General features: G+C 35.3%; 1 protein-coding gene across 1 annotated transcript; it reads right to left on the bottom strand.

Annotated features, from left to right (window-relative positions):
* Positions 1 to 1,112: 1,112 nt before the first annotated feature.
* LOC149230596 (putative disease resistance protein At1g61300) lies at positions 1,113 to 1,973 on the bottom strand. Its single transcript, XM_089381351.1, has 2 exons — positions 1,630 to 1,973; positions 1,113 to 1,539 (listed from the first exon to the last, which is right to left on the bottom strand). Exons 1-2 carry the CDS (start codon positions 1,971 to 1,973, stop codon positions 1,113 to 1,115), a joined length of 771 nt encoding a protein of 256 aa, XP_089237477.1.
* Between the last annotated feature and the right edge of the window lie 10,987 nt (positions 1,974 to 12,960).

Below are 12,960 nucleotides of genomic sequence, written 5' to 3'. Positions count from 1 at the left end.
GAAATGCTACTTTGTGACCAAATTCTGTTGGAAACTTACTTACTCTAGGACATTCAATGATCTCCAATTGCCTCAAACCCTTGAGTTTATGTAGATGTGGAAGTTCTTCCAAGAAATGAAAACTAGCAAATTTAAGATAGCCCAAATATTGAAACTCATAAAAATTATAATCCATTTTAACCAAGTGAAAGTATTCTAATAATACTAGTCTTCTCAATTTTGACATGTTTCTTATATCGTTGGGTAGAATTTCCAGCTTTATGAGTGACAATGTGAGGGAGTTCATTTGAGTCATCTTTCCTAGTGTGCCATCACTAATAATTTCCACATTATTTTGTAGTTGTAATGTTTTAAGTTGTGTTAAACTTGCCAAATTGTTGATAGAAGCTATTTTTTTCCATCTGGTATCCTTATCTTTCTTCCAAAGAGCCTTGCAACCATAAGTTTCCAAATGCTCCAAAGAGGTAAGCCCTGAGATACTGGGAGGTAGAAATTGCAGATCTCTACATCCCTCCAAGCTTAATTTCCTTAAAGATCTCAGCATATAGATGGCGGAGGGTAATTCTTGGATGGCAGAATAGGAAAGATCAAGGATCTCCAAATTTACAAGACTGGTAAAAGATGCAGGTAACCTATTGATGGGCATGTGTCTTAAACCCAAATATATTAGCTGCTCTAAACACCCAATACTCTTTGGCAATGATTTCAATGACGTCCCACTTAAAGAGAACACCTTGAGGGAGATCATACTCCTGATCACCCTTGTTGGGATCTTTGTTAAATATGGATTTCCACTGAGAAGCAATGAGCATATTTGTGTAGACGATGTGATTAGGGGAAAGAAGTCAATCTGTTCTCGCTCAACAAAAGCCGAATGCGGCCCAAACACTCATTTCCATTCACAACTGTCAAACTGTTACCCACACGGCAGTAGAAATTTTCATCCTCTTCTGCGATTCGGATTGCCATATCATGCAGGGAGTCATGCACCTGAAAAAGAGTACTTGCCCATCAAAGTCTCTCATCATTGGCTCGATCAAACAAGGATCTGCTAAAATGTTGAGATAATATCTTCCCAGCTCGAATGGATCATAAGCGGGTCGATGCTCATGTTACAACGTCTTCTTGTCAAGTAAGCCTTCCCCTATCCATAACTGAATCGCCAACTGGGCATGAACGACTGCGTCTTCCAAGATGTTTGTAGCTACACATAAAAAGCACAATTGCAGGTGAGCATCCTCATAGCCGAGTGCATCATAACTCAACCAAACACAATTGTACACACTATCCACGTTTAGCAGCCTTTGGACAGCCGATTCCCACTGTTGTGGATGAGTACTCCCAGCCATTGCCCTGCCAACCACTTTGATAGTGAGGGGAAGCCCTCTGCATGTTTTACACACAAGCTTGGTTGTTCCCATTTCTATGTTTGCTGGCAGATTTCCATATAAAAAGCGCAATTTCAGGTCAGCCTCCTCATAGCCGAGTGCATCATAACTCAAACTGACACAATTGTACACACTGTCCACGTTTGGCAGCCTTTGGACAGCCCATTCTCACTGTTGTGGATGAGTACTCCCGACCATTGCCCTGCCAACCACTTTGATAGCGAGGGGAAGCCCTCTGCACCTTTTACACACAAGCTTGGCTTTTCCCTCTTCTATGTTTGCTGGCAGATTTCCATTATCATGTGGAAAAGTGTGACAAGCAAACAACTTCCAACTCTCATCTTCCGACAAGTCCTCCATTGTTATTGTGTATTTATCTGTGACACCTATTTTTAAGAGTGCAGCGCGATCCCTGGAACTGACAATGACTTTGGAGGTGGAGTGGTTCCTTACAGGGCACAGTACACCTAATTCCTCTAACAATTCTGCAGCATTCCATCCCCATACATCATCTAAGAACAGAATAAACCCAGTGCTCTGGTGCAGTGTCTGATTCAACCATCTCTTTACCTCTTCTTCGTTCATATTTTTGCCCAAATTTACATTTTTTTGTGTGGCTATTTGGGTACGGAGTGCATTTCTAAGACTTGTAAAAGAGGGACTTTGGAAACAGTGAGCCAAAGTAATAAACCATCCTTAGAATTACTGCGTACCTTTTGGCTATTGAAGAGCGTCTTCAAAAGAAGAGTTTTTTTGGATCCACCCTTGCCAACAACACCAACTTTTCGAGAATCGAAAATGCTTTATCCTGTCCCACTATAAGGGGCTCTTCGATCAATTTCATCTTTGTAGAGCCTGTTGGAACAACAGAGCCATGGGAAGTACTTGAAGAAGCCAAGGTTTCTCTGCTTTCCTTGATCTGCACAATTTCCTCTTGGAGCTTTTGAGTTTGACCCTCTAGTAGCTTTGGAATTAGGGCCAATTCAACCAAAGGAGAAAATTTGATATGTTCGTTGATCTCTGAAATTAAAATCCTGATCCTCAGGCTGGTTTGGTAGCGAGAGATAATGTTACACGTTTGTATTGTGGAAGTTTGCACCATTTTAGATGCCTATTGGAGAAGGGCGTCCAACTGTTTAAGCCATCCATTTACAGCAGAAGCCTTATCTCTTTTCTTCATGTTTATATCTGGTCTATATTGTTCGATCTCTATAATGATAGGCTTGATTTTCATTACCAGATCTTTCAGAGATGCCATTTCTTTCTGATAGTGAGCAACAATGTTTATGCGATCAATAATCTGGTCGATTATTTTGTTGATACCAATCCCAATAAATCCAGAGACAAAACCTGGATCAGCCATGATATTTTCGATAATTCCTGGACTGCCTCAATTCCCTTTATTGTTGGAATCTGAAGCAAACCAAAATCTCAGGACAACACTCTCTCCAGCACCACCCATACAAATATTAGAGGGGTGTGGTGAAAACAACACAATCAGAACATATGGTGGAAATTGTAATTACTCCAGCATGCCAGGGTTGATTAAATTTCGAAAGTCAATTAAATAGTCAAAAGTTTTAAAGCTGTTGACTAAATTTGTAGAGTGAGTGAAATAGTCAAAAGGTGCTTTAAGTGACTGCCAGAATCAAAAGTTGTTTCCGGATGAGCACAAGCTAGCAAGCTAGCAGAGCCGCCCATGATATTGCCGGAGGCGTTTATCGAGGTGGAGGAATTGCCTGGACGGCTAAAAGTGGTCGGAATCTGGGCAAAAAAATTTCAAAAAATTTCATAAATCCTTCACTTTGAAGATAACCTGGTTGGAATCTTCCTGAAACATAACATATGATAAAAAAGAAACACCAATAAAAAAACAAAATTGCATAAAATTTTGACTTCTTTCTTCTATGCTATTGTTTCTTATGTCATTGCCTTACGACGTTTCCTTTGCAACATGTGGTGCAAATGCTAGTATAATTATTACTCTATATAGTTTTTTTATAAATCTTGATTGGTTGCAATACACAATGAACAGCCGTGTCCTTCTCGTTGTCTAAGTTTTTTCATTAATTAAAAAAAGTTGTACAAGAGAAAATAAATAAATAGGCTAATAGGCTTTCTTATGCATCAACTTCTTCGTCAACACTTTTACCTTGCTCCATTCACTTTCAACCGTTGATTTGAAGTGTGACTGCTTTTTCCAAATATGTGTTGAGTTGCCTTCTTTTCACCTCCTAGTTCTACTGTGCGTTCAGTGGCATGGCAAGATATTTTTACTGCTTTTTTCCATTCTTTTATGTCACTCTTGAAGATATTTTTACTACTTTTTCTCATTCTTTTATGTCACTCTTGGCCTGAGAGTTAATTGTTTCTTTGATATGCTCGTTGTTGTTGCTGTGTTTGCACCTCTGTTTGGCCCGGCTTCCTCGTCATCATCAAATTCGTGGAATGTTGCCTCCTCACCCCAAACCCGAAGCCTAATCCCGTATATGCCCAAATCTTCCAATTCAAGAACAAATGCAGAATCGAACTCGGGACTGGCTGCGGTGTCGCCGGAATGGGCCTGGCCCTACTTAGCCTCGATGTGGTCTCGACCGACATCGCCCCGGTTCTGCCCGCCCTCAAACGCAACGTGAAGAAAAACATGGCGGCGACCTGTATGTGGCTTCTTTGGTTATGGAGCATCTGTCGAGAATGCCGAGTATTTCTTATTGCAACCCTGGATTTCTCGATGCAATTGAACAAGGCATGAATGGAAATGTCACCAACTGGTCTGCCTACATTTTTGAAAGGATGATATTTTTGAGGTGGTTCGCCGAAATGCTCTCATTTTTCACACAAAGGGGACCCAAAATGGTGTTCGATATGGGGTTGTCACTGCATTGCTTGTTACAGAGCAGGCCCCTGATTTTTGGCAGCAGTTTGTAGAAAATGGGGATTAGTATTGTGAATTGTTGAAAAAGAGAAAATGGAATGAAATCAATGGGTTGCAGGGTATGGAATTGTTGAAGAAGAGGAGATTGAATGAAATCAGTGAAGGTCGGGATATTGAATTGTTGAAAATGGGGAACTTGAAAAGGGAGGGGAAGATTGAAGGTGGAAAGGAGATTGATTTGGGGAGAAATGGCAGAAGTTTTCATTGGCATTGGTCGATTTGGAGCAGGGGAGGAGTGAGGGTAATGAAAGAGGGAAAATGCAAGAGGAAGTGGAGAGGAAGGAGGGGGGAATGAATGGTTCAGATTCTGAAGCTACAGGGGAAATTTTGCACAGGATCAAGGTCGAGTTAGCTGAGGAATGTGCTGAAACTGTTGAAAAAAATCTTGCAGACTGCAAAGGATGGGAAGCCTGAACAAAAGCTTGAGAACTTTTGGTGCAGTATTACAGTAATCTCAAGTTTCGCTCAAGAGATCACGTTGTGGGGAATCAAATGCAAGGAATTCCAAAGGACCTGTCAAGGAGATTCTTTGGACGGGCAGAGTTGGAGCAGAGAAAGATGGTGAAGGAAATAAGAGTGAGGAAATATGACAAGTTGCTGGTAATCAGTATAGAGTATGTCCTGGCACATTTTTTCACAAAAGCAAGGGTCCTTTTTCCCATGGTAATTTGGTTGTGGACCCCTATATTGTGTTTGTGCACCCTCAGGCTTGCATATTTATGTGGCCTTGTTTTACTGCATTCAAGGTAGTTCTCTGGTCAGAGAAACCTAGAGAGGTGCATGATTTTGTGCTGCAAAACATTTTAGGAGGTAGTAGTTCTGGTAGGATTCTTTCTTATTCCATTGAGGACTGTATCATAACGAGGATCCACCGACAGGGCAATGCAGTTCATGGATGTTATAAGAATTTGACTAGAGTGTGGGAAGATCTGGGAGACTATGGTAGTGAAAATACGCTTTTAATTGATACTTCAAATGTGGCCAAGGTTAGAAATCAAGATGGAAATGTCATTTGCCCCATTCCCTACCAATATCATGTGCAGGCTTCTCATGGGCAACTAGAGAACTATCTCTTACCTTATTTGGAATGTTTGGAATCGGTGCCATGTATTCCTGAATTTGCAAAGAATTTTCCGTTTCGCCTGGAGACGGAACTCAGTTGGCAACTGTCTCAATTTGAAGAGGGCAGGGTTATTCCACCACAGAGTCATGGAATTGTAAACAACTGGAATATGTTTCCGAGCAGTGTAACTAAAACTTCTAATTCTCAGTTGCGTCAATTTAATACTCAATGCCTTGGGATTAGTAATACATCCCAACATTTTCCCATTACAATAACAAACAACTCATTCTCGCAGTCTGTTCCACCTGCGGCTAACTTTGGTATTTTTGAAATGTATCACGGAATCTCAGCAAGGGTATTCTTGGGTTTCAATGATCATATATAGAATTATAGCAACATTAATTATATGAGGGAACTGATTAAGCTGAGTGATGACAATATGAAATATGCAAGTGCACTAAATCGGGGGAAGGTTGATTTGCATAATGTGGCCCGTGGTAAGGAAAAATTTGAAAAGAAGCTGCAAGAAAGGGAGGACTATCTACAAAAAACGGTGGATGCCCTGAGAAAAGTAACTGAAGAAAAGAAAAAGGCAAAAGAGAAAAACGCTGACATATCAAAAACATTTGTAGAAAGGGGTAAGGCTTTGAAACAGGTGAAACTGGAGAAGAACTTAGCAATAAAACAGAGACAAAACATTATTTGTTCTTTGCGGGGAACTGTCCAAGTTCTGCAAGAAAAGTTAGGAAGCTTTCAGAAGAAAGAGAGAGAGAAAAATATTTGTCAAGATGGAAGCTGAGAAAGAAACGGCTCAAGTTCGTTCTACTTTGACAACTATTCCTGAACTGAAACGAGAAGAAAACTCTATGTTTGGACAACAAAGGCTGATTAAAGAATCAAGGCAACAATGGAAAGTAAAACATCAGTTAAAAATTGATCAGTGTATGTTGGTAATTAGTCTAGAGCCTCAACAGTCGACAATGGAACCTTGTCAACAAATCAGTAACAAGGGAAAAAGTTCTCATATGAGGGGAGATGAGAGCACAAGTGATAGAAGTCATTTACTTCTTACAAGTTATGCTGAGGATCTGCATTGTTCTATTTGTATGGAGGAGTGGACAACTGCAGGGGATCACTGTATATGGTATGTGCAATAATGCCACTGAGAAAGGCCATTCTACTTTTTGTTGTGTCAAGACTCAAAACTATTAGCAAAGTCAAGCAATGTTTTCTTTGACATTCAAAGACTTGAACACTACTTTCAATCATTAAAATAATGTATATGACATATAATCTTGATAATGAGTGAAATCAGTACTTCTAATGCTTTTGGGAAAGAAAATTACTGAAACGTTGGTATAAGCTGGTTATGTGTAGAAGCCACAAATTGTCATAAAAACATAGAGAGTGCTGCAAGAGGTATAAGCTTTCAACTTGTAAGAAATTTACATCTGTGTTCTTTATAATTTGATGTGTATCTCAAAAGAAATGAAAATAGAGATTATCCACCTTTTCAATGTCTAGTTTGTCAACCATTACAATTCTGAAACATCATAATCTCCAATAGAGCAGCCTAAATAATCTTGTCCTTTTTAAAATTGAAAATAGCTTTCTATTATCAAAAAATCATTATGTGGCAAATGTTTTTACATTGAAAGGAAGATTCGCTGCAAAGCAAGGCTCAGATTTTCTGGTCACACAACCTATTGTGATGAAGTTACGGTAGAGTTTATCACAAAATCTCAGTATCACATTAGGTGCAACAAATAATCATGTGAGAGTAAACCTTTGCATAGAACTCTTTAGGGAAGGAGTTCACTGTCGATTTTGTTTTCCATGACTGATTGTCCCAATTCTCTCTTTCCTCGGTTGTTTCTTCAACAGTGAAATGACCAGCTTCCGTCAGTACTAGTAATCTTCTGTTAGTTTGATGTTTTTGTCTTATTATCAGAAATCATATAAATTATCTTTTTCCTTGCATCAAAATGTTTTATTCATTTTATAAGAGCTTTCACATGTCCATAGACTGAAAATTAAAAATGAAAACGCAGCTCCCTTGCTTGTGGACACATGTTTGGCATGTCTTGTATTAGAAAGTGGCTTCAGCTACATGAGAATAACATTGGCAAGGTAAGATTATTCAACCTCGCAATTGTTGATTTCCATGGTCTTGATGTTAAATGAACTGGTAAGGCTATGAAGTTTTTCAAAAAGATTAAGTTTCTATGTTTTTGTTACAACCAAATCTTAGGGATTGTAATTTTCTATTTCTGTAAACGTGTAATGTCCACAATGCAATAACAAGGCTGAGATGGATGACATCAGAATTCTTTATGCCCCAGTTATAGCTGTCATTGCTCAACAATAGTGGCAGATCAGTCGTCTTTGTTGCAATACCCATAGTTTTCTATCATCAAGAAACAACTGAGGATAATTTTTTGAAGGCATTAGAAGGCTACTCCCTCCCCAATTCCCATAAATATTTGTTTGGTGAAGGGTAAAGGTTCTGACAGAAAGGAAAACTTGCGAAATTCTAAGGCTCTTTTAATTTCTGTAATGCGCCTGAAAGATCTTTTAATTTATGTCATGCACCTGAACATCATTTGCTTTCTAATTTTGTATCAGTAACACGATGCTTGTCAAAGAAGCACAAAGCATTAGACTAAAAGAACAAAAAGTTAAACAGAAAAAAGCTAATTACAAATTTGGATCATTTCCGCCTTACCTGGGCAAATTGTTACCAAATTTTGTTGATTTTAAAAGGATCTACCCTTTTCAATGAAGGTTGTAATAGTCTTAGGTTCTTGGTATGGATCTGCATGTTTTGTACTATTAAGCATAGACAAACATAATCTAATGTGAAATGATGTAATAGTCTTAGGTTCTTTGTGTGGACCTGCATGTTTTGTATTATTAATCATAGACAAACATCTTCTAATGTGAAATGCTTGAACTGGGGACATAACACTTTATCTTGTTAAAGAGATTTGAAGCAGAAGCACTAGTGCAAACGATATCATAAGAAACAAGCATGTGTAGGTTAAAGAGATTTGAAGCAAAAGCACTACTGCAAATGATATCATGAGAAACATGCATGTGGAGGTGAGTAAAGTTCTTCATCAAAGCAACATGAGCATTTGAAAGCAGGAGTTGTTAAATGTTCTATGTTTTTGTCTTTTCTTTTTTTGATATATTTTTTGAATGGGATGCATTCAAGCATTGAAATTTCAGAAGTTTGGTTTATTGTGCATATGAAATGGCATGTGTTCATGCTTTTGAAATTTTACTCAGAGAAAAGAAAAGATGGATTTGGTATTGCATATGAATGAGATGTATTCTTCGTATATGCTTGGCTATCTATAGAGGTTTCTTGATTTTGGGTAATTAACTTAACCTCTTGATTTTGGGTAATTAACTTACTCTAAAATGAAATAAGACATTCAATGTGTTCCTGTAAAGTAATTGCACAATGATCTAGTCCAAGAAAACAAGGTTTTCCACAAACCAATTAAATCTTCTAGAAAAATTCAACAATTCCAATTTAGTAATCCTATCGGCCTCTCTTTGTACCTTTTGGAAGAATTGCTAGTATAACTCTATACTATCTATGTACCAGAGAAAAGAAATAAATGATCTGTCAACAACTATCTAACTAAACTAAACAAATCAACTTAGTCGTTGGTTATTTATTTAGCGGTAATTCAAAATGTGAAATTAGTTGACTTTCTCCATGCAATGAGGAATTTTATCAGCACGCAATGCAAGCATCATTTTTTTTATCACGTAACGTTACAGCCATTGATTGGGAGGAGCGTAGATGATTTTCAAATCAGAGTTTGGAGTCCCCCGTTCTTATATAACGAAGGGGCTAGGATAGATTCAAATTTGAGCTTCAAATCCAATAGCTATATAGTTTCTGAGTTCAAATGCCATAGGAGTGTTATTGATGCACTTAAATCAAAGACAAATGTCTAGAATTATTTTTTAGTTCAGTTAGGCTATGTGGTTGAAATTTCAAGTCTATGGCTTCAACAAAGAAGAGTGTTGGTCACCTGATTAGGGCTGAAATTTGTGGGCAAAATAAGGAAGAAAAGTGAAATATTATTATTTGATTTGTAAATTAGAGTCTATTGTTTTAACAATATTTGTGTGTTTCTTTAGACAAATTGGTTCAATCAAGTTTTATGTGCCAAGGTGATCAATAGCATAGTTTTTTATGTTGTCTCTAATTCACATTTTACAAGTTTTGAAGTTTTTGTTTCTTTTTGTTTTGTTTCTTTTTTTTAATTATTATTTCTAATTCATATTTTACACATTGTATTACTTCACTTGGCATTAGGGATAGTTCATTGTTATTGTTTTTTTATTGGGTAGTTTTGATTTGGTTATAAGTGGTTGGTGGTACATTGGATTGTGTGAATAATCAATGTCTTCAACCATGTAGAGGGCCCGTCACCATGTAAATTGTTATAATGGTTTGTTGTGATTGTCAATATAAATCAATGGTATATAAAAGAAGTTATAATACATAATAGAATTTTGGCCACCATGAGATGTAAACCTTGTACTGTTGAGGGGGCAATGCAAAATACTAAAATAGTCTATTACTAGTGTCAGTTTAATTCAAAATATTTCTTTACAATTTCAGAGATAATATTCTCTGAGGAAACATTGGAGACATTGAACATCATAAACCACACTGCACTAGATTTTCCCATCAAAGTTGCAAATTTTACACCAAAATTTATGAAAAATTGAGAGCTAATGTCTCGCTCATTTTCATCTAATATGTGATAATGTCTGAAATTTGTGACGTTGTGATGCAAATTTAGATTTGGAAAGATATGCATCATATTTTTCATGAATTAATGTTATTTTATTTATCTTATCTGATTCTACTACCTGTATTTTTTCAAAGTCCATCAAATATTTGCTATTGGAACTTGAAAGACTATCTTTCAAAATTAAGAGTCAATCTATGTTGGAAAAGTTATAGAATTGGTCTATTTGGCATAATGTAAGTGTTTTCTCTTTATCTTCTACTTTTGAAACACATTTTGTTTACTAGTTTTTATCTTCAATGATTATTTATATGTCACAATGCTTCTTGAATTTATGCCTTATAGTGTTTCCTTTGCAATATGTGATGCAATTACTAGTTATAATATCCCACCAAAAATTTCAAATAAAATATGTATCACCAAATCAGACACGAAACAAAATGAACCGTGCACATTAAAAATCTTCAAAAACTTAACCATGAAGGAAGTGAATAAAATTATTCTTAAACAAATAGTGTAGAACAGAAGTGCCAATTAATTCAAAATGAGTAACAACCATCATGAGTGACATTATTTTTGAAGAAACAGGTTTTACATAATGAAAGATATATGCTCACAGTTTCTATCATGCGAGAAAAAGAGATTTCAGTGAACTTGAATACTTATATTGAATCTAGAAAATTGGCTTCGAAGTAAAGCTTTGTACTTTTCGAAATATAAATAAATTTGTATAATTATTGAATTTTGAAAAGTATGAATCAATTGTTATATTTGAATAAGGGCTACATTGTTGATATTATCACTTAGTTTAACTAGCATTTGCACCAGATGTTGCAAAGGAAACGCCATAAGGCAATAGATAACATATAACACTATGTAAGGCAATAGATAGCATATAATACTAATTAGCTAAGTAAGGCAATATATAGCATATAACACTAATTAACACTTCTTTGACAATTGTTGAAAGACAATAGATAACATATAAGACTATGTAAGGCAATAGATAGCATATAATACTAATTAGCTAAGTAAGGCAATAGATAGAATATAACACTAATTAACACTTTTTTGACAATTGTTGAAAGACAAAAAAAAAGATCAACAAAAAGCAAGGACCATGCTATATGCAATACATGCTTCTTAGGCCTACAAATCATGAGTCATATGTCATATAACACTAATTAATGCTTCTAGCGTATCGCACTAATTAATGCTTCTTTGACAATTGTTGAAAGACAAAAGAAGAGATCAAGAAAAGGAAAAGACCATGCTATAATGAAAACAAATTAATGCTTCTTTGACAAGTGTTGAAAGAGAAAAAAAAAAGATCAAGAAAAGGAAAAGGACCATGCTATAATGAAAACAAATTAATGCTTCTTTGAAACGTGTTGAAAGAGAAAAAAGAAGATCAATAAAAGGCAAAGACCATGCTATAATGAAATCTTACTGCAATACATGGTTTCTTAGCCTTACAAATCACGAGTCCTATGTCATATAACACTAATTTAATGCTTCTTTGTCACCTGTTGAAAGACAAAAAATAGAGATCAATAAAAGGCAAGGACCATGCCATAATGAAAACAAAATAATGGTTCTTTGACAAGTGTTGAAAGAGAAAAAAAATATCAAGAAAAGGCAAAGACCATGCTATAATGAAATATTACTGCAATACATGCTTCCTTAGCCTTAGAAATCATGAGTCCTTAAGAAGGAAAAAAGAATAATCAAAATTCTTTAACATATTATTTCTATTTTTGAAAATTAGTTAGAGAAGCATTTCGAGATCACCATAGTTTTTCTAGCTTAATGGGTCAAGAAGGTTGGTAGCTTGACATTTATTTTGACAAATTGAATCTTCCCATGGTGTTTTGGGAATAAGCTAATGCCTTGTTTCATTATGAAGCTCAAGAGAATTATTTCTTATCTTAGAAATGTTCATTTTCTTCTTAACACTAGTAAAGATAGATAAATAATTATAGTTTTCAAGATTAGAGTTGATCAACTACGTATAATATCTTAGTTTCCCTTTTCCCCTTATCTCTTTATCGCTCCATATATCCTAAATTCGGGAAACCAAGTCTCATTTGTAAATTGAAATTGACTTTCTATAAGTCCAACTATGAAACTTATATAATGCTCCTACATTGTTATTTTATGTTTATAAATATTTTTATTTTTAATTGTATATTTAGTAATTAAATTAATTAAAATTTTAATATTTATAAATTATACCTTTTATATAAATATATGGTTACCAATATGAATTTTTATTTTTTTGTTTCTTTTAATGTGATATGTTTGTCATTTTATTAATAAAAATGAGAATATAATATAACAATATGAATTGAATCTATATATTATTTATTATTAATATATTTTAATTTAGTGAATATTATGTTTTATGATTATTTTTTATTATCATTTCACTTAATACTTTATTTTATGGAGGGAAAAATGAAACTAAGTTATTATAAGGAGCTCATAAGTTAAATATTGAAAACAATAAAAAATTTATGTGCCTTGGCTTATGTTAGGAAGAAAACAAACATTTCTAATATAAAAGTTAATTCTAATGAGCTTCGTAGTGAAACCATTTGTTTCCCAACTGACAAAACACCATGGGAAGAAAGAGTGTCACTTGTGCCATCTAAAGAGGGTTGAAGATGAAAATCACTTTCTCAAAACAACATGGGAAGAAATAGTCTATGCTTGTGCCATACTAAGATGGGTGAAGATGAAAAGAAATTTTTCTTAGACTTATAAACTTACATATCCATTCTAATTTTCAAA

This window comes from Pinus tabuliformis, chromosome J (genome assembly GCF_031772625.1).
Source record: "Pinus tabuliformis cultivar Carrire ecotype Pingquan chromosome J, CPIR1, whole genome shotgun sequence".
Taxonomy (NCBI): domain Eukaryota; kingdom Viridiplantae; phylum Streptophyta; class Pinopsida; order Pinales; family Pinaceae; genus Pinus; species Pinus tabuliformis.
The sequence above is the reverse complement of the archived record's forward strand: the minus strand, read 5'-3'. Positions and strand labels throughout refer to the sequence as shown.